This window comes from Acanthopagrus latus, chromosome 8 (genome assembly GCF_904848185.1).
Source record: "Acanthopagrus latus isolate v.2019 chromosome 8, fAcaLat1.1, whole genome shotgun sequence".
Taxonomy (NCBI): Eukaryota; Metazoa; Chordata; class Actinopteri; order Spariformes; family Sparidae; genus Acanthopagrus; species Acanthopagrus latus.
The window spans coordinates 1,595,896-1,617,732 of record NC_051046.1 but is presented as its reverse complement, the minus strand read 5'-3'; the positions used below and the strand labels follow the sequence as shown (position 1 = coordinate 1,617,732).

Genomic DNA, 21,837 nt, shown 5'->3' with positions numbered 1-21,837 from the left:
AAAATCTCTTCCTGAAGTTTTGATGACTAAACTAACTGGATACCCTGGCGGACCCTGCCACCATTCTGTCTTCAGTGTTCTGGGACCTTATTTTCCTCTGAGAACAGCTGGTTTATTCACTTATCGAAAAAATACATATTTCTGTGTTTGTATCATTTCCTCATTAATATTGTAAATAATCAAAATATTCAGTTTGAATTTCTTAATGCTGCTTTGAATCTCTAAATTATTTCGAAATGTTTTATTTTGTTGTTGCGATTGACTCCTGCCAGATGTTTTAAATGTGTCATGTATATAATATGAGTATTTGTTGAATTTTGAAGCTTTTAAAATGTTCTTCATGCATAACATATGACTTATTCCTTGAGTTTGAGTTTTGAGGTTCACTGTATGTCTCAACAGAGTGTAGCTGAGTCTAAGAAGTTGTTCAGAGGTTTTTCTCTGTATAAACTGTGTGTGTGTGTGTGTGTGTGTGTGTGTGTGTGTGTGTGTGTGTACAGGCGAGGGCGAACGGTCAGGGCAGCATGTGTAACCAGGCCATCATGCTGATCACGGACGGAGCCATGGAGGACTTCGAGTCCGTCTTCGAAGAGTTCAACTGGCCTGAGCGCAGGGTGAGAACCGAGCTGAGACTGGACGGTAGAGAAGTGCCCGACCCTCCTCAGTATGACGTGAAGTGTTTAATGGCTGCAGAACAAAGACACCATCAGTGTTTGGACTGGTTCCCTGTAAACCTCACGTCCACAGTGCTGTTCTGTCTGGATCACCATTTCTGTTTCACGTCTCAATCATAGATTAAATGAATGAGTAAACTCATGTTGAGTCCAGTGTTGCTGGTAGTCGCTCTCTGAGGACAAAGAGTGATCTGGTCTTTGCAGCACCAGTAACAGGTGTGACCAGGTGTGAACAGGTGTGAACAGGTATTTTTTTCTGTTCAGGTGCGAGTCTTCACCTACCTGATTGGCAGAGAGATGACCTTCGCTCAAAACACCAAGTGGATCGCCTGCAACAACAAAGGTCAGTTGTGTGTGTGTGTGTGTGTGTGTGTGTGTGTGTGTGTGTGTGTGTGTGTGTGTGTGTGTGTGTGTGTGTGTGTGTGTGTGTGTGTGTGTGTGTGTGTACTCACCTGTCTTCCTACCAGCACTCACACCTGTGTGTTTCTGTGTGTTCTCAGGTTACTACACACACATCTCCACGCTGGCCGACGTGCAGGAGAACGTCATGGAGTACCTTCACGTGCTCAGCCGACCGATGGTCATCAACCACGACCACGACATCATTTGGACGGAAGCCTACATGGACACTGTGGTGAGCCGAACCGACCAATCACAGAGCTTAAAGGAGCAGTTCATCATTTATTTTGGTATTTTAAGCATCTTTCTTAATTTGATCAGACGTGAAGTGTTTTATTTGTGGTGAACTGCTCCTTTAGTGCACATACATCATCCTCATAATCGTCATCATCATCGTCATCGTCATCATTGCCACTTCACTCCATCTGTCTGCTTCCTCCCTGTGTTTCGACTCATTCTCCCATGATCCTCTGGGCCTTTCCCTCCATCGCTCCGGCAGCTTCCCAACACCAAAGAGGTAAAGAAGGACTAGAAGAAGAAGTTGTAGTTTTTGATAAACAGTTAATGTGTTTGGCCCTAGACTCCTTCAGTATATCGAGATAAATGTCTGTGGTTTTACTTCACAACTAATCAAACACATTTCATAAATAGAGTTGTGAAAATTACCCAAAAGTCAGATTTGATTAAAAGTGAAAACATGTAAAAATGTTCCTGCAGTAAAAGTGAAAGTCGACATATGAACAGTACTTGAATGATAAAAGTGTTCAGTATACACTCTATACTTCATCTGTCCACAAGGTTCAGGTAACTTTAGATCGACAAACATAATGATAAACAACATGACAAACTTAATAATGTCTCCACTAATCAGGACTTCAGAATAAAAATCACTGAATTAAACAACCAGTAGAATAAATGAGGTAAAATATTAACATGTCCCTCATGTTGGGAACATCTTGTTTGGACTGTAGTGACGGAGTATTTATTACCAGCAGGGTGTTTTTATATTGACACAGAGCTACAGCTCCACCTGCAGTTCATCACAGTACCTCAGATACAGAATATACAACAGACAAAGAATACGCTTTAAAACAAATGTAGACAAAATGATGAGACTCACGACAACAGCAGCACAACGTGTAGGGGACTCCTCACATCACTGGGTGTTAGACTGAATCAGATGTAAGTTGGTCCAGCATGATTCTGTAAAACTGAACCACAGTGATGTGCTGCTGTGTCTTATCCTTGATCCATCATTTCCTACTTGTGTGTTTTATACAAACATGACCAGAGTTTGTGTTGAATGTTCTGTTGTGTGTCAGCTCTTCAACACCAAGGCTCAGAGTCTGCTGCTGATGACCTCAGTGGCCATGCCCGTCTTCAGCAAGAAGAAGGAAACGGTCGGTGTCCACTCACATTAATAAAACATACTAATGTGTTGCTAATTTAAAATGGAGATCAGCTGGTTGCATAAATATCTCAACAGATCAAAGTTTTTTTCACTTTAAATGTTGTTGTTACATTTTAAATTGTTCCTCACATGACAAACGCTAAATTAAACTGTACTGTATGTAATAAAGTAGTATTTTGGTGCCTTGTTTTGACGCTTCTGCCTGTCTCTCCAGCTGTCCCATGGGATCCTGCTGGGTGTGGTTGGCTCTGACATCCCCCTGATGGAGGTGATGAAGCTGGCACCCAGATACATGGTGAGCTCAGGCCTGTCCGCTCAATTTCCTGTTTTTAATTCAGACTGAAAGACAAGACGTCAGATTTCACAATAAAAGCTCTAAATATCATCGCTCCTTTCATGTGTTTCTACTTCTTCTTCATCATCGTCGTCTTCGTCATCGTCTTCTTCTTCGTCGTCGTCGTCGTCTTCTTCCTCTTCCTCTTCCTCTTCCTCCTCCACAGCTGGGAGCTCACGGCTACGCCTTCCTCATCACTAATAACGGTTACATCCTGGCTCATCCTGACCTTCGACCTCTGGTGAGTCCCAGCTCGTTACTGCAGAGGACGTGTTTGTCTCGAGCTGCAGCAGCTCTGATTCACTGCACCTCTATTTAAAGTAAGAGGTGTACTGAAGGGTGCATTAGAGCGTATTAAGTATTTATAAGGACAGTTGTACAGTATTTCACTACTCACGCACACACACACACACACACACACACACACACACGCAGTAACAGTGTGTCCTCTGTCTGACAGTATAAAGATGGAAAGAAACTGAAGCCGAAGCCGAACTACAACAGTGTGGATCTGGGTGAGGTGGAGTGGGAGGATACGGAGGAGAGGGTAACCACACACACACACACACACACACACACACACACACACACACACACACACACACACGTAGGTTAGAATTATAAAGGTTTTTCTGAGATCACCGGATGAATCTCGACTTGCAAATTGAGATGTAGTGGATGAACAGTGTTTCAGTGTTGGACTGAAACCCTCCACATATTGTAATCTACCTGTATATTCTTAAACCAGGCTCAGAAACACAACATCAGCCCGATAATGATCCAACCCGCCATGAGCCGGCCGCCAGGAACAAAAAACAGCATTGGATGCTTAATTGACGGTTTTATCTTGTGTAGTAAATCATGGTGGACGACAACCAAACCTGCATCTTTAGGCCTCACAACGTCCAGACAGAGACGAGCAGGACCTGATGTTTCTATGTGTTTGGTGACGTTTGCTCAATAAGAGCACAGAACTTCTAAAACTGTTAACAGGATGAAGTGAAGTGAAGTGAAATAGGAGTGAGAGAAACAGAAAAGGTCACAGTTGTTTTTATTTCTTCTTTTGCTGGCAGCCAGTATCAAACACACCGCTGCAGATGCCATGTTTGTTTATTTCCGTGTTTCCTGGAACTTGATCTCTAGCTCCTCCCACCTGATGACATCTTGTGGTTGTCAGGTAATGAATAGACAGTGAGCTGTGATCTGGACCGGCGTGTAGCGTTCCCAGGCCAGATGAGATACATAATCCCTCCAGTGAGTTCTGGATGTGCCAGGAGAACCTCTGAGGGAAGGAAGTCCATCCCAATCAGATTGAACCACCTGAGCAGAGGCTCTGGTCGGAGCTGCCTCTGGATGTGCTAACTCGAAAGAAACAGCCTCATTACTGATTTTTAAGTTTTAAAGTGTATATCGCATTGTTTGGACCCAGCATACGAAGAAGAAACTCTTGTAACTTGTTGTTGCCTCACAGCTGAGAACAGCCATGGTGAAGGGACAGACTGGCAGCACCAGCCTGAACGTCAGAGCTTCAGTGGATAAAGGAGTGAGTGAATCCACCAGCTCACATAGTTTTAATCACAGTATCATAATGTGTGTACATAATATGAATAATGTGTTTTCATCTTCAGGTAGGGATGATACTCTGCTGGAGTATTATAAAAAGTAGAATAACTGTAAACTAACGCTTCATTTTTATTCATTTTATTGTATTGATCGAGCGATGTCATTCTGTCTTCACCACACAAGGAGTGATGTCATTTAGGTTCCTTTAATGGTACACAACATACTGTATATTGGATTGTATGATATCAGGACAGATCTGTATTTTAAGTAGATGGCATTCATGTTTTTGTTAAATTAATTGCCAACTACTTATTTCAGAGAGGAAGAGCTCTCTGATTGTCATCAGTTGATAAATAGCTGGTTGTGCTTTTGAAATACTATCAGTCATGTTAGTTAAAGAAGTTTGACATCAGCATTTATTAGATCAAGCTGCTGGACAGTTGACTGGTTAGCAGTTCAGGCTAACAGAAGTCAGTGTTTTGTAATGAGACTGAAGTCAAAGATCAGACTTAATATTCTGAGATCTGATCTGTGATCAGACTGAATGAAAATACAAAGGCAACAAGCTGCTTTCAGCTGTTCACTGGATGTTTCATTAATGACTGAACAGTTAAGATGTTCCTGTTCTCCTCCAACAGAAACGACCTCTTTACCTCACCAACAATTACTTCTACACAAACATTGATGAGACACCTTTCAGGTAAATCAGCTGTTTGTCCGTCAGGCCTTTTACAAAGATTTAAAGTGTTTTTAAAGATGTCAAACGGATGTTTTATCTCATATGTTTCTGCTTATATAACTTTTTTATTTTATTTTATTTTTTTTTATCAGCCTGTCCTGTATAAAGGGACATCATGTAGTTTTGGAGAGGAAATTCAAATTCAGAAGCACAAAGTATATTTTTTAGAATAAATAAACATTTATAAAGTGCCTTTGAGAAGGTTTCAGAATATGAAGGTATATATCATAGATCTCAACATTGTCCTGAATATATTTTTATATTCTCTATGAGCAACTTGGCTCGTTTTTAACTAACTTCCCTGATGAGTTGATGAAGATCGAACTGGATTTAAATGTTTAAGTACAGTACATGTGTGAGTCTCATTTTTAAAGAAATTTAAATCAGATTATATCATTGTCCCGTGATAAATCCAGTATATCGGCCGGCCCTTGAAACTGTGAAGTCTTTGTTTTTTAAGTGTGTATATCTAATTGTGTCTCTGTGCTTTGGCCACTTGAGGGCATCATTTTACATTGAATATGATTAACAGTAGAAATGCGATCAGCGTTCACAGGTTTCTTTCCTCTCTGCGTCTCTGCAGCTTCGGCATGGTGCTGACGAGGGGTCACGGAAGCCTGATGTTCTTGGGAAACGTTTCTGTGGAGGAAGGTAAGATATCCCATAATTCCCTGCTGCACAGACCGTAAATCAACTGGTGTATCAGATGCTGCAGCTGGTTAGAAAATAAACAGTGTTATGTATGTGCTTATTCATGCATAGAACAGTCAAACCTCAAACTGAAGGGAAGTTATCTGTTTTCATGTGAAGTAACTTGAGTGTTTTTTATCTTCCTCCGCAGGCCTGCATGATCTCACCTCCCCCGACCTCAGCATCGCCACTGAGTGGTACGTGAGCAGGAACTGATATTACAGGCAGCAGATTTCTGCAGGACTCAGCAATTCAACTTTTTATCAGTTTATACGTGCAGGAGGCTCGGATGAGTCAAACACGTCAGCAGAAGGATTATCAGTCTACTTAAGTCATCTTTGTGTTTTGGGAGTCCAAGAAGCTGTTCTGACCTTTTTGTAAACATCTGACCTGTGTAACCACTTATGATCAGATCTCACATCTCACTCTATATGCAGATAAACCCGTCCATCACTGAGACAAACAGACTCCATGTTTCTACTCAAAGACAGAAAGAAGTTCATGAAGAACATCTGCTGAATTAACAAGAAGGTCCAAATAATGCAGAATGAGTCAGAGACAGAGTTTCACAGAGTTTATAAAGTGTCTCCAACTCAACAACTCACTAAACTGACACATTTGTTAAGGGAGTCTGGGGACTTTCTCCACGGGGACAAAGAAGTCGCCTATATTGTTCCTGTTTAGTGTCTTTGTAACATGTGACATGTTTAGATCAATAACATGTTTCTTCTTTCATAAATGGAGTGTAAATGGTGAAATCAGTGTAAACAGTGTGTTCAAACAGCTGATCAATGTTGGCAGGTAAGACTTTAGCACTTTAGACACAGAAGCAGACAGGCTGGTACAGACATGCTGCCACAAACTGACACTTTTTACAAGGAGACAAACAACTTCAGCTGAAACATTTAATGCTGAATTTAAAAGAATTAAACAGTGATTTAGAATTTGTTGTTAGTGTCACAAAGTTTGTTAAGCTTCTCTTCATGCAACAGCTTTAAAAAAATCAGACAATTTGTTAAGGGGGTCTGGTGATACTAGAATCAGATTTAAGTGATGGAGTCAAACAGGTTTTGAAGCATGAGTGCAAAACAAAAGTCAGGATTTGCATGATTCAAATTTTTTCTTCATCCCTGAAATCAGACTGAAAGTGTTTTGTGTTTTTTTCCTGTAAACTTTGAGAATCAGCTCCAAACTTATTACACACAGTTTCTGTGTAGCAGCTCGTTCTGGGCTGACAGCTGATAATCCTCTTTACCTCAGGACTTACTGTGAGACGGACATCGACCCCGCCCACCGAAAGTTCACACAGCTTCAGGCCGCCATCCGCTACCTGCTGGGGAAGGAGCCCGACCTCGAGTGTAGGTTTTCTTCACTATGTTACTAAACTTCAAACATTTGTGTTCACACTGGGTTTATATCAACTTCTTTTTAATGACTTATGGTGATGAGCTGTTTTTGGGAAAGGACGGATTGGGTGATGATGATGATGGTGATGATGATGATGATGAGTGTTAATTTGGCCTGTTTGACCTGGTCTGTCCGTTGCCTAGGTGACGAGGTGTTGCTGCAGCAGACGCTGTTTGACGCCGTGGTAACGGCTCCACTGGAAGCGTACTGGAACGCCCTGATGCTCAATGACAGGTGAGATTTAGAATTAGATTATAGATTAGAAACACCTGAGACCCAAGTTACAGGAAGTATTCAGATTGTTGAACTCAGTTGAAGTGCTCATACCACACTGAAAGTTAAAGTCTTGTGTTGTAAATATTACTCAAGTAAAATTGTGTAAGTATAATCAGAGAAACGAACTCAAAGCAGAACGATGTCCCTTGCGTCCTGCAGGGTGGAGCCCGGAGTGGAGACGGCCTTCCTCGGGACTCGTTCCGGCCTGATGAGGATCATAAGATACGCAGGAGTGGAGACCAGAGTGGCAAAGTAATGATTCCAAGTACTCTTCACAGCACAAGTTCTCTCAGAATCACTTTCATATTGGCGCAAAACAGGATCGTCACTGAAATAACCTGAACTGGGTTGATATCGAATCAGAAATCAAATCAAAGCAGGACCTCAAATCGATTCAGACAATCTGTGACGATACTCAGCTCTGATCCTGGTGCCACGATGTTACAGTGCAGGGATAAACAAAACAATTCAGTTCAGTTCATTTCTGCTTAAAGTTTCAAGGTAAAATATTGTCTGAGGTTAAACTTCTACTCAACAGGAAGTTTCTGACTCCGGCTGATAAAGACAACCTGTTCACCGTCGATCACTTCCCTCTGTGGTACCGCCTGGCCGTGGAAAACACGCCTGGAAGCTTCCTCTACTACCCCGTCAACGACAAAGGTCGGTCTGCTCGGCAGCTCAGTGGCTCTTTCATTTAATTATATGTGTCTCTAATGAGCTGATCCTGAGTTTTATCTTCTCTCCACAGGAGTGAAGTTCATCATAGCAACAACATCTGTGACGGTGTCATCAGGAGGAAAGACGGCCATGGCTGGAGGTGAGTCGCTCTGCTGCCGCTCTCAGTCAGAACGTTTAAACTGGGAAATCTTTTCAAACGCGACATTGGAATATTTATTTTGTCTGTGGGACGTCTTGGATGTTGAGGCTGTTTTATTATTTTCCTGTTGGGTGATCACAGCACAGTTATGTTTATGGTTGGTGTGATTGTTGGGACATTGTTGGGACAGCAGGACAACGAGGATTTTAGCAAAAACTTAAATCAGTGTAATCGTTTTAATTGGTTGATCCATTCATCCATTTCCTGCCACTTATCCAGGACAAGGTCTCGTTGATTTTAATACATTTTATTCTGAGGAAATTATTGTTAAATGCGACATGATGTGATGTTATATTATGATAAATAATTCTTCACACTTGTCTTCTACAAACTGTCAGACTTTGGCTGGTATAACTGTGATATTTGACTGTGTTATTTAATTGCTGACTGAAAGTCTTAATGTTCCTGGGTAAACCCTGCAGACAGCGGATCTAAAGAAGGTGCATTCAAGCATGACTCTGGAGTTGTTGTCGTCATCTTGGGTTATTCAGCAGGTGACATTTTGTATGTTGTAATGCTCGGCTTAAAGAGATAACACGTTGGTCGAGCCTTCAGTACACGTTACCTTTCTGTTATTGAGCACTTGAGGAATCCGTTGTGTCAGCAGGAAGAACGAAGGTCTTTTTCCTCCCGAGTTGCAGTGTGTTGACTCTAATCCCTGCAGAGACTTTGATGTTACTGTGATGGAAACTTGTTCAGTCAGATTTTTAAAGCGATGAGGAGAATCAAATAAAGCAAGTCCTTCACCATTTGAGAAAATGACCCCGTAAGTTCTTTTTTAGTTTGATTTAAAAGACAAAGCTGAAGTGGAGTAGATGTGAATGTAATCAGTATTCCTCAGCTCTACCTGTCAGACCGGGATTTCAGCAGGATTTCTTGACTTGACCTGAAGTGAGAAAAAAACATGATTGTGTTGTTTGTCTTAATCCAAGAACACGTCGGTGATGAAACCTCGAATCTTCTCTGTGGTTTTCTTGGATTCTGGCTGCTTTTAAGTGTTTTGCTGGCTGTGGCTGCAACACAGAGACTTAAAGTTCATCTTAACTTCTGCAGCGTAACGTCCAAACTAAACAAAATATTGTCACAGAAAATGACAAGACTTTACTGTTAATAACAACGATGCTAATGGCTGAGAACAGTGAGTGTTAATCATCAGACAAGAAGAAAACGGCACGTCGGGACAAAGCATCAAAACTACGTTATACGATTTGATCCACAGTGTATCTGTTAGTGGGTGTTAGTGGGTTTCTTGTCCGGTGTAATAGAGAAAATTAAAGGCAGATAAAATTGTAACAGCAGGTCAAAAACATGATGTTAATGTTCCCTGAAAACTGTTGTATTTTCCTGCCAGCACAAAAAATATTAGTTTCTTTTTTGTTACAGTGGTTTGTCTGACTGCAGACCCAAAATATATAAAAATAAAACTATAATTTGCTAATTCATCCTCCAAGTTCTCCCACCTTTCAAAGGTATGCCGACACTGTAAAACTATTTTAGGTGTTGTGACCCCTGAAAGTAGTTTGTAAAATGAAGTTAGACTTTATTCACAAACTCTCCCTCCAGCACAGATGGTGCAGCTCAGTGCTGGTGGATCTGAAGGTCTGTTTTTAAGAAGAAAATAAAATATACAGTTTAGATAAATATAGAGTTTATTATCTTCAGCATGATTAACAGTCCTTGAGTTGAATTCGAGATGATGTTTCATGTGCTTATCACAGACAGTATGGACAAAATAAATTAAAACACACAGGAGTTCCAGTCTGTGAGGCCTTAAACCTTCACACACTTCAGTATCTCAGACTTTGTTATTGTTGGGAATAATTGTGTCGTATCTGTATGTCTCAGAGCTCGAGTGTGTGTTTGTGCTGGGTTGCAAGCCGTTGTAGCTCCAAGCTTGCCCTCTAGGTGGCAGTACAGCTCTTGTATTGTTTGAATGCAGTTTACCTCAGTGACAAAGCTTAAAGCAGCATTTCCCTGACAGCATCATGGTTTCAAGTGACTGTTATTTGGAGAGAATTCAACAGGGCATTCACCTAACAGAGGTACTATTTCTCAAAGTGGAGATGTTAAAGATAACATGAAATACATCGATGGAGGAAGAAACGAGATAGTTTGTGCAGCAAACAACGGGAGAAATGTCACTTTTCACAGATTCACAGACATTTGTACTTTTGGTGCTTGTGCTTGTTGGGCTCAGATACAAAGACGGCTCGAACAAAAAGGTAGTTTCATATTTCTAAAGGAGAAACAAAAACACAGATGAAGGGAAGTCAAGGTGCAGAAGTGCCAAATAGCAGCTTCAGAGGAGTTTAAAGCTGGCTGAGAGATGCAGCACAGGGAATAACAATTCACAGAGCATCCATACATTAAAACAAGTGCTGCAGCATTCCAGTTTCACTGAATCTAGTCCGGTCCATTAGCTGTACAATCAGTCCCCACCCCGATTTTCAGCACAATCGCAGCGCTGCAGGGTTTCTCCCTCCAGACGGTGTCTCATCAGAGATGAGAGCTGAGGAGCAGAAGCAGCCAGAGCATCCTGGGAGGATCTTAAATCAGTAAAAAGCAGCAGGTCAGAAGCTGCTGATTCGATACCCGTGCACAATGCCGCAGGGCTCTTTGGGCGGCGTCTCGTCTGGCGAGGTGGGAGACATTTGTCCGTCCTCCAGATCCGTCTCTGCACCTGACTCAGCCATCAGAGGCTGGCCGCGGTTCTTCATCTCTCTCTGGTATCGTGCCATCAGCGATGCATAGACGCACCCGTAAGTTGCTGCAACCACCATCATGACGCACACGGTGCCACAAATCACACCTGCAACTATTTGCGTGCCGTGTGCTCGGCGCACACTGACGGGCCGGTAGCGCTGGCGAACGCATTCCTCGTTGCTGCTGATCCGCCCGGGCGGGCAGGGAGGCCGGGTGGCATAACCCGACGCACCCTCCTTGGTCGGATTCTGCAGGCAGTAGCTGAACATCTCTGCTGGTACGCTGCGGATGTCCCTGCCCTTCAGATTCCCCGGGAGACTGCACTGCATCGCATCTACCTGCCCATCTATAAAACGGACAGAGAGGGGAACAAAAGAGAGAGGGTAGAGAACAGGGAGGGCAGAGATGAAGGAGAGGATAGCGGGAAGAAACAAACAGGGAGAGACAGGAGAGGATTGAGAGAGATGGAGGTCATTATATTCTTAGACGTCTCTGCTCAGCATACATCCATCCTTACAGAGCGGAGATTAATTGCTACGATTAGACAGCTTTGAAGTACAGACTCAAAATACAAAGTGATTCGCTCTGGTACGTCTTATAGCACTGTGCACCGCCTGCCAAAACTATCAACTTCACAGTATTTGAGATTTGGAGAGGCCTGCTAACAGCTCTGCTCACCCCTGTAAATCAACCACTCCATCCAGTGCTTGAAGTCCCTCATCTTGCAGTCGCACTCCCAGGGATTTCCCGCCAGCTGGAGCTGCTGCAGCCCCACCAGGGGCTCGAAGGTGACTCTGTCAAGGGCCGCCAGCCGGTTGCTGGCCAGAGAAAGCCAGGTGAGCCTCGGAAGTGCATCCAGCAGGCCCTTGGGCAGCCACAGGAGGCCATTGGAGGACAGGTCGAGCCCTCGCAGCCGCCACAGCCCCCTAAAGACCTCCTTGTTCAGACCAGTGCTGCCTTGACTTCCATTTGAGCCCTGGAGGACGTCTGTGCTGTTGTTGGGGTCAGAAGTCGCCAGGCGCGCCCCGAGGTAGTTAGCAGAGAGGTTGAGCCAGCGCAGGCTGTTCAGGCCTGAGAAAGTTCCAGGTTGCAGGGTGGAAAAGTGGTTCTGGGAAAGATCCAGGAGCTCCAGGCTGCTGAGGTTGGAAAGCTCAGTCGTGCCCAGAGAGGAGAGGTTGTTCTGGGGCAGGCGGAGGACCAGAGCGTCCTGGTCCAGCAGCGCTAGGATGGGCATCAGAGAGAGGAGGCCGATAGCAGAGCAGTCAGTGGTGTTACCATAGCAGGTGCAGACTCCTGGACAGCCGTGGACCGAGCCCAGCAGTCCCAGCAGAACCAACACCAGACTGGACAGAGCTGCACAGACTGGAAGAAGAGAAACAGAACAGCAACATTATTTCAGCTGCTGGAGTCGATACTGAACAAAGATCAATTTAATCCGATCTGACTGTCTGTAACTCAGTCGATCCAGGACTCTGAGACAGTTACAGACAGAACTAATCATCCGAATGTGCTTTCAAGCTTTTCAAAAGTTACCTTTTTCTAAATTTTTTATTGGGAAATTGGACAGAAAAAATGTGTTTGAAATGAAAGACACAAAGCTTCAGAAATACGACTGTCTGTCTGCTTCGTTAACACTTGGAAGTCTTTTACTGAAGCTGATTCCAAACTGTGAATAATCTTTAGTCCTGCTCAGTGTGGATAAAAGCTTCAGCTATGTCTGCAGTGTGAAGGATGAAACATCTGTCCAGACTCACACAGACTCTCCACGTGACTGCGTCCATACTGGTCTCGGCTCTTCATGACTGTCACATCGACTCTACTTCAGATTCAGACTCTCATCCGGCTGTCTTCACTCTGCCGGTTCACACCAACGTCCGGCTGAGAGGAACGTCCTGGAAGACAGAAAATCCAGACAGAAGAGGAGACGTTACTTCAGGATGATGCTATACGTTTATTTTATAGCCATAAACTGATATTTTTAATATTATCCAACACATTCATTTCACAAGTGATGCGAATGATCGTAGTTATTTTAACCTTTTAACAGTCTCTGTTCTCTTTAATTCAAGGCAGCTGTTTTCTGCTATATGATATATGATATATATGCTGTCAGCACGAGTGAGTAGTTCCTCTTTTACTGCATGAGCAAGAGGAGTAGAGATGTGGGTAACCGACCAAACACTAAGTAACAGTGATTACTGTTGGACTATAGAGCCATTTAACACTTATTTTAATAAGAAAATAACGCTCACAGCAGCTTTACGTAAATTACCGTCCTTAAAAAACAGGCTCCGGGGGGAAAGTCCTGTAAACGACCCGTCTAGCCGCCTCCTGACTCGGACTCTTTATATCACGACGCTAAAGGAGCGCCTGCAGAAACGATGCCAGAGGGACGACTACAGCCTCAGACTTTAAAGCACAGGGCCAATGACCACGCTGTCGTATTTTATGCTTTGGGAGTAGAACAGGCTGATTTATCGGCGCTGATATAGCTGCAAAAAAAGGGAATATGAGCCATTATATCAGCCTGGCTGATTTATCGCTTCAGCTCTGGTAAAGACACCAGAATCTGACCATGAACTTGTTTAAATGACTTAATGTTCCACCAGTTTTCTATAGAACCTGATTTTGCAGAGCCTACAGCATCTTTAAGATCTCAGATTAGATGTTTTAAATCAGTATTTATGTTTACAGGCTTTTGTCCTGAAAACAGTCACATTTTCTCACAGATTTGTTCCTGTTGCTGATTTAAACCAGGATAAATGAGAAAATAAACAGGACTTAAATTCCATCCTCTCCTCCGCTGTACTATAAGGGATAATCCTGTGTGAGCTGTATTTAGTTTACACTTTGCTCTCTTTCTGCTGGTGCACATGACTTTCATTCAGTCTACTCACTTACGCTTCAAGCTTTGCACTCCACATCTGCTTCAGGGATTCGAGCTGATTATTTTCTTTACATGAGCGCTTGTTTCTCAAACCTCTCAGCCACCGTAAAGAGTGCAACTCGATACACAAGATTAAGTGGAGTATTTCCTACATACTGATTAAAAACCATCAACAGCTTAGTCCCCGGCTGAGCTGATCTACAGTATGTTGGCATTACAGGCTGAGTTGCGCCGTAATTCACTGCATTTCTCTCTCTTGTCCTCAATCCTTTCCATTCTTCGCCTTCCCCTCGCTGAGAGAACACCAAGGAGCTTCATGATAAATAGAAATAATCCTCTGTGTTTTCATCCAGCAACACCAGCACCGGAGGAAAAGTCAATGCCAACTTCTATCTTCTGAACACCCACTCACAATTCCTGTACGCTGCAGATACAGCACAGTGTCAGCATTGTTTCACACACAGAATCAAGAGAAATGTTTGTATTTTTTGATGATACGTTCCTTTTTAATTCCCTCGTTTTCCTCCTCTGGATATCTCCGGCAGTTTAGGGCACTCAGATATTCAGGGGGGAGAAGTGTGCGCAAGAGATAAAGCTGCACTGAAAAAGAAAAGTGCTGTCACTCCATCATCCGTCGGTAGCTGCTGTAAAGAGCCAGAGAAACGCTGCCTCAAGGTCTTTCTTTTGTTGCAGGTCTTTCTTTTGTTAAGTTGGCACAAAGATGCCAGTCACTCTGCTGCGGACTGCGTGAGGCAGTAAAGGTGCCTTCAGGCCACAACTGACATTACAGAACAGGAGGGAGATAATGGGAGGACATGTGAAGAGGCTCGTGTGACTCCCATAGGATATTTGACGTCACCTCATCAAGAGACCAGAAAGAAATAGAAAGTCAGAGCCGCAGCTCCCAAGATCATAATCACAAGCAAATCCTCGACACATTTATAAGGGATCATGCACAGCAGGTGCTGATGCTCAGAGTATCAGCAGGTTGAGACTTTTCTCACCTGAGAAAAGCGACGATATTGGTTGTTTCTGCACTAAAACGATCTACACTTGACCTCTTGCCAAAACACCGACTCTCCTCTGGAAGCAACCAAGACAGAAGCAGCGTGACGTAGTTAAACCAGAGACTCTCAGAGTGGATGGCTGTTTGTTCAGCGCAGTGAAACAGTTTGCATCAACGTTAAATATCAATATCTTTGCTTTTTAAATACCTAAAGACCTCAACATGTTTTTCAGTCTGCACGCTGTGTCTTATATTAACATGTTTGTTTGAAACCTGCCTCCTGACATGCAGCTTGTGTGATCTGCTCGATGTGGAGAGCAACAGTTAATTTACAGTGGAAGAAGATGAATTACTGCAAAACTGCCTGAAGGAGAATTCCAGTTTGGTTTAGTAAAAGTATTTACAACAAGTAGTTTAAACTGTGATCAGATTACAGCAGCACTCTGTAGCTTTGGAGAAGAAGTTCAAATTAATTTTAATATTTACAAAAAATGTTTTAGTGTCAATAACACAAACTCAAAAAAACAAACAAAAAAAAAACAGTCAAAAAGGTCACATTTATCACATTTACACATAATTTGGCTTTTTTAAAAATTTGTAGTTATTTAATTTCTCGACCAAGTTTGAGGACCTGCTGCTTGATATCATGTCAACACTGACGGCCATTCAAGAATAAGTTTTTATCCCCTTGGACAGAAATATAACTTTAATGTTGGACCTTTTTTGTAAATCTCTGCGATGCTATTTGTTGTGTGACTTGCTGTGTTTGTTGTGGTTACGTAACCTGGACATCTAGAAAAGCTCTCCAACAGAACACTGCCCTGGATTCATCAAAGACCATCTCTCTTAAATCTTCACCTGGTAGTTTTAATGTGTCAGACTGAACGTGAAGCAGATTTTAGAGTTCACTGGAAATACAGAAGTAGCAGCAATCGGATGTGAAATTGGATCGGCGAGTTAGAAATGAAACTTGAACACAAAGTTTTGTAATTGTCCCAAAGCTTTTGAAGCTAATGGACGACAGAGTGAGATCAGTCGGAGCTGTAGAGGAACAAACGCTCGTACGAGTCGACGCCTGACAGACACGTGACGCATCAACACCGACCTGTAAGTCCTTGAATAATGACGACATGGTGGCTGGTTCCAGGACGAGTTTGTATTAAATAGATTATTATACTAATGTGCAGGAAAAGGAAACGCAGTAACTGAGATCAGATGTTGAATGACAGCTGTTGGCCACATTCGGTCCACTACAGAGCCTGTACGGAGCTGAGGCGGGGCCTTTATCAGAGCCCACAGTATCTTATGGAGCTGCTGACCTCTGACCCCTCTCACTGTCTGTGACAACAGATGGACGTTGAATCACGTTACGCATTGTGAAAACAAGAGAGAGGATTTACAGAAAAACACAATCTCGCCTTACATAATCCTGCAGATGGAGCCGAGTGATAAAAACAGTCCACTGTGACGTGTTTGTGTAAAGACTTCAACATCATAAACCAACATAACACTGCACACACACCGTTTCATGCTCACACACACACACACACAGCTGAGAGACGGGGAGCAAAACACGAGCAAACGTAGAGGTTGGTTTGTCATCTTCTGTTTATCAAGAGCTGAAGTTGCTCCTGGCTGCTTTCCTGCGTTTCACCACCTCTCTCCTCGTTCGTTCTCCTCTCTGAGCGTTCAGTCCTCTCTGCACTACTTGGCGTCTCTTTCTTTAGACTCGTGACTTTTTAAGGACACCATAGAGAGCGTAGAGGCTGCTGGGTGTAGGTCGAGGACGTCAGATTCACCTAAACTCAAACTTTACTCAGCAGGTTTATCTGTAAAATACAGATACCGAGCTTTGAGGACCGAGGAAAGTCACGGCGTCGTGTTAAACTACAAGACGGCGCCAGAATTGGTTCAGACATTTGTGTATCTAAGTCTGCTGCAGTCAGTCATGGCGTGAAACGCACCACGTGTCCATAACTTAACTGTGTTCATCCTCAGAAGATTGAAATAAGTTTGCAGATAGCTGCTGCACTAAGTTAGGAAAACAGAAATAACAGTACGATTGAGAGAAACATTCAAACTGCAGCCAACAGAAAAGAAACACCACCGCTAACAATGTAACCGAGAGTCTTCTGTTTGCTTACCTGTGCAGGTTTAATCAGAAATAGTAAATACAGCACAGAGATGTAATGTTGGGGGTGACGAGGTCAAGAGGAAGGTTTGAAAACTTCCCCACAGCTTCACTAACATGCAGTCAGAGGAGACACACAGTGAAAACCACATATTGATTGTCAGTACTGAAGGTTTATACCCAGCAGCACCGTCAGAGTCCTGTGGTTGAGGATCATTATTTGTTGCCCCAGTGTTCACCTGATCTGACATCGAGGGATGACCGCTTCGATAAAGCCTCCACAGAAACGCAACGCGAAGAGAAAATGTCCTCAGTTCGATCACTCGTTGATTTTTATGAGTAAACAGCCACTGAACAGCTTGTCAAAAGCACCATCAGCCAGATTAGACGCCGCCTGCCGCTGCTGCGTGGGCGACAGATTAAAGCAGCGGTTTCAATCCCTGAGCCGGACAGACGCCTGTTCTGGAGTCCAGCTGGTGTCGGAACAACTGGTCCAATAGACACACAAAGTGTCACACATCTGCTGCTGACACTTTTATTGAAATCACTTCCACAAAACCTGCAGGAAACACACAGCACACACTTCATGTGTGTTTCTGTTTATTTTACCGCTCAGCTGATCGTTTCATCTCTGATCAATCTGATCGTGTGTTTACAGAAGGTCACTGTTCACTGTCAGACCAGGCTAAGCTAAGCTAAGCTAAGCTAACGTCAGTACTACAGTACCACATCTGTTTTTCCTCACACGCACTACAGGTATTATATAAACATTAACATTAGCTGCGGTGCCCTAGCTAACAGACTGCTAGCCTCACATGGCCGTTATCTTTCTGTCATGGAGGAAAAACACTCTGGCTGTTCTGTATTCTGAATCTTCAAAACATTTGCATTAAAAAACTGGCCAGCTAGTTTGCGACTGTAGTTGTAGGTCTTAGGTTGTAAGTTGCTGCCACAGAGTTGTTGTTTTTTCTTGTACAGGTGAGGATTTTGAAAATGCACGCAGACTGCAGAGGGTTGAGCTAAACTCAACATCAGGTGTTCTCAGGCTTTTCTCTCCTTTGTAGATCTTCTATGGATGCAGGTTTAGTTTGTATAGCAGCTGATCACTTTCACTTTGTCCACTTTGAGGCTCATGCTCACGTTGTCTTTAAACAAAGTTAGGATTATTTTGTGCATTCGGCTCAGCTGATGACATTTATTGTTACTGACTGTGTGGTGGATGTTTCACACTGACTGAGCTGTCACCACCTCAGCTCCACCCCTCTCTGAATGCTCCACTAACTGATAAGAATGGTTTTTCCGGATGTCCAGGGATTCAAAGTTCACTGATTCAGCCTCTCAGCTCCTGCTTGTGGTCAAACATTGTGTTACAAAAAGAAGCTAGCGGCTATTTTTGTACACGAAGAAGAGGTGGATTATTATCTCGATTTAAAACTCGTCTGTTGGATTTTGTCATTGAAGTCCTGCCGATGTGATGTTCCCGGCTTCATCTGCAGTGCATCGCTCCGGTTTTCTGGGCTCTAACGTGGCGTCCCGCTGGCTTCTTAATGGCCTCTGACAGGCAGCCTCTCCCCCCCGTGGCTGCACTTTTCCTCCAAACAGCCTGAGAACGAGGCAGCTGAGCGCTCGGTCCAAAAGGCCGACAGCACAAACACACTGCAGCAACCACACCGAGGCAGGACGAGCGAGGAAACCACACAAGCTGCACCCGCACACACACACACACACACACACACACACACACACACACACACACTGATTGCACGCCAGAACACACACACACAAGCTCACTCCTACATGCTTTTAGACTCTCTCTCTCTATTAAAAGCACAGATATGCACTCGTACATAACATGGCCAAAACTATGTGGACCGCAGCAGATTCTTGCAGTGAGTTTATTGAACATCATTAACCAGCTCGAACTGCCTCCAGCCTTCTGGTTCTGATGTGAGGTGATCCGGTCGGGCTCACAGTCGGGCTGCAGGTTCACCCCAAAAGTGACAAAGTTCCTCCACACCAAACTGGGAAAACAATGTATTTATGGAGCTTGGTCCTGGCACTGTATACCATACATATATTGTTGTCCTGCTGTAAGACTGCAGAGCTTTCTAGATGTGGGGATCATCGTTGTCTTCTCCTTGTTTTAAAGGCTGCATTTCAGTAAAGTCTGAACTTACCAGACTGTTCTGATACCGTTTGTCATTTAATCTACAATACTGTCGCAGTATCGTTATGGATGTATGTGATGTTTTGCGATATGAAATCACATGTCGTGATCTTATTTTAAAGCCAAAGCTGCCGGAGAAAAAGGACACAAACAAATTGATGACACACTTTCGTGGAGGATTGACAGAAAACAGGTTCCAGACTATTTTGATGTTCAGTTTTATCATTAGTCTTTTTTTTGTATTGATCAGACAACGGAAGATATTTGATGACTTAAATAATTGACAATAAAAAAAATTATCTTCAAATCTTGAATCACCTTCAAAGATGAACGTTCGTAGTTCACAAAACATTTCTGGAGCTTCACAGAAAAACAGTGTTGAAGCAGAAACAACTGAAGAATGAGATGGTTCCGTCCAACACTGACGTGAAAAGACATTATTTACATCATTTTTAAATCTTCACTGTTGCTGCTAAGCTAATAGTGTTAGCACTTACAGCCTCTGGAGACATGGATCACAGCAGACGAGCTTTATGGAGCCACTTTGTTTTAAATCAAGTCTGCAGTTGCTTCAGTTTTATTGACGTCCAAACTTCACCTGACTTTCCATCAGCATGGAGGGAGGAGATGACTGAGTTTAACATTTATAGGAGAGCTTTTCTTTTCTAATTTCACAGAGAAAGAACTGAAAAACTACACAAAAGTATTTTGTCAAGAGTGTCCACTTACTTCTGGCCATCTAGTGTACATGCACACACACACACACACACACACACACACACACACACACACACACACACACGGCTCACCATCTGCTCCACTGCTTCAGCCTCCAAACAGAAAGAAGAAGCTGCTCTCCTTCATCTGCAGCGTTCAGAGAAGAAATCTGATCCAGACTTTCGCTGCTCGATTCCTCGCTGACACCCGAAGGCGTCTTCCAACCAGGAGCTGGACGGGAGTTTTATTCCGGATCAAACACCGCTTGTCGTCCTCCTCCTCTTCATCCACATCGCTGCTCGCTCAGCTCCGATCGTCTGAGAGCTCCGTCCAACACACTCGCAGCCCGCCGACTGAGGGCGAGCGAGCTTCTGTGTGTGTTTTACAGAGAGAGAGAGAGAGAGAGAGAGACGCCACATGCTGCTGCTGAGTTGCTGCTAATGGTGTGTGTGTGTGTGTGTGTGTGTGTGTGTGTGTGTGTGTGTGCTCCTCCTCTCTGCGTTGTGCTGAGTGTGTTCTGTGCATTAAAGCAGAGTTTGACAGAAATAGTAACAGCAGAGTGTTGCTGCTGCAGGCTGAGTGCTGAATGAATGAGCGAGAGAGACGATGTGACGACATGTAGTGTTTCCTTTCAGTCCTGAACCGGACCCAGCTCAGTGAACGGATCGGGTCGAGTACGTCTCCCTGCAGGCTGGGCGTCCGGGTGAGGACCCCAAAGGACCGTCGCGAAGTTTGCTGCCACCCTGTGATATAATCGTGTCACTGCAACCTACAAAGATTTTCACGTTTTCACCCGGGACCATTTTTTTTCTGTTGGTTTGTCAGCAGGATTACACGAAAATTACTGAGCTGATTTCCACCAGACTTGGATGGAAGATTGGTCTGGGCCAAGAATAGAGCCCGTGAACTTTTGGTTCAAATCCAGTTAAAGAGAGAAATTCTGGATTTTTTGCGAGAATTTCTCTGGGAATGCATGAATCCTGATGAAAAACAGATAAAAACAGATTACTAACCCGTAACACACACCTGATACTCACCTCACGTCAGGAAACTGAATCTCTTTAGTTTCTGTCTTCCTGTTTGTACTTTCAAGCATCTGCTGTGTTTGTTTCTTCATCTTCATTTTCAGCTGTTTCTTCGAGTCGTCTTTAGTTACTGCTGCTGAAAACAAAACGTTTCCTGTCGAGCTCCTTCATAGTAAAAGCTTTGAAATGACTAAACAATGGCGGGGGTTTTATTTTGAAGACCTTGTGTTTGTAACTGAATTAGCGGAGCCACTGTGTTAGCGGTGATTCTTTGATAGTAGTGCTGTGGGAGACTGCTGACCTCAGCTGAGGTATACACTCTCCTGAGTAGCATTCTGATTCATCTTTATCTTTCTTTATAACGCCTCCTGCATCGCGGCCGGAGGGATTACGTTTTGGATTTTTCCATCTTATTATCAGTCTGATTTCTCAGGAGCACCAAAGACATCTAATTACTGTATTCAAGTTGTAATTTCAGTTTAATAGCTGTGAAGACTCCTCGACCACTTAATCTTATAACTAAAACCACTTTTGGATTCATTAGTACATCAGGACATGAAAATAAGCTCAAGTGTATCTGCTGCATTTCTGCTGATGTGTGGGTATTTCTCTCTAAAAAAACAAAAAACAAATCTAAATACTAGAAATGATGAGCATTGCTTTTCACCGTGGAACTTTTCAAAACAGCTGACAGACGTATCATCAGAGTCTAAACTACAGTTGGAGGAAAAACCTCAATATTTCATGAGAGAGCGTGCAGGGCCGTGTGTGTTGCATGACCGCGTTGTTTCAGATGAGATAAAACAGGGAAGATAAAAGACGTGTTAGTCT

The 21,837-nt window shown here is 43.4% G+C and overlaps 2 protein-coding genes across 5 annotated transcripts in view; one reads left to right on the top strand and one right to left on the bottom strand.

The window, feature by feature from the left end:
- Positions 1-21,837, top strand: part of LOC119024247 (voltage-dependent calcium channel subunit alpha-2/delta-4-like) — a 99,225-nt gene that overhangs the window by 62,455 nt on the left and 14,933 nt on the right. For all 4 annotated transcript variants that reach the window (XM_037106809.1, XM_037106810.1, XM_037106808.1 and 1 more), the window contains 17 exons: positions 501-614; positions 939-1,017; positions 1,175-1,308; positions 1,573-1,590; positions 2,396-2,473; positions 2,699-2,779; positions 2,985-3,059; positions 3,279-3,365; positions 4,290-4,361; positions 5,020-5,081; positions 5,704-5,771; positions 5,962-6,007; positions 7,071-7,168; positions 7,361-7,451; positions 7,653-7,745; positions 8,032-8,153; positions 8,242-8,310. In XM_037106809.1, coding sequence (XP_036962704.1) covers positions 501-614; positions 939-1,017; positions 1,175-1,308; positions 1,573-1,590; positions 2,396-2,473; positions 2,699-2,779; positions 2,985-3,059; positions 3,279-3,365; positions 4,290-4,361; positions 5,020-5,081; positions 5,704-5,771; positions 5,962-6,007; positions 7,071-7,168; positions 7,361-7,451; positions 7,653-7,745; positions 8,032-8,153; positions 8,242-8,310 — 1,387 coding nt within the window. The remainder of the gene's footprint in view (positions 1-500; positions 615-938; positions 1,018-1,174; positions 1,309-1,572; positions 1,591-2,395; positions 2,474-2,698; positions 2,780-2,984; positions 3,060-3,278; positions 3,366-4,289; positions 4,362-5,019; positions 5,082-5,703; positions 5,772-5,961; positions 6,008-7,070; positions 7,169-7,360; positions 7,452-7,652; positions 7,746-8,031; positions 8,154-8,241; positions 8,311-21,837) is intronic.
- On the bottom strand, positions 10,042-20,203 carry LOC119024252 (leucine-rich repeat and transmembrane domain-containing protein 2-like). Its single transcript, XM_037106816.1, has 4 exons — positions 20,074-20,203; positions 12,828-12,965; positions 11,752-12,435; positions 10,042-11,419 (listed from the first exon to the last, which is right to left on the bottom strand). Exons 2-4 carry the CDS (start codon positions 12,871-12,873, stop codon positions 10,941-10,943), a joined length of 1,209 nt encoding a protein of 402 aa, XP_036962711.1. The 5' UTR covers positions 12,874-12,965; positions 20,074-20,203; the 3' UTR covers positions 10,042-10,940.

Excerpts from the sequence above, each read along its gene's own strand:
- LOC119024252 (XM_037106816.1), bottom strand. The coding sequence starts at position 12,873 with ATGAAGAGCCGAGACCAGTATGGACGCAGTCACGTGGAGAGTCTGT. Across the intron at positions 12,436-12,827 it reads CAGTCACGTGGAGAGTCTGT|TCTGTGCAGCTCTGTCCAGT; the intron begins GTGAGTCTGGAC and ends CTCTTCTTCCAG. Across the intron at positions 11,420-11,751 it reads GGAGTGGTTGATTTACAGGG|ATGGGCAGGTAGATGCGATG; the intron begins GTGAGCAGAGCT and ends TCCGTTTTATAG.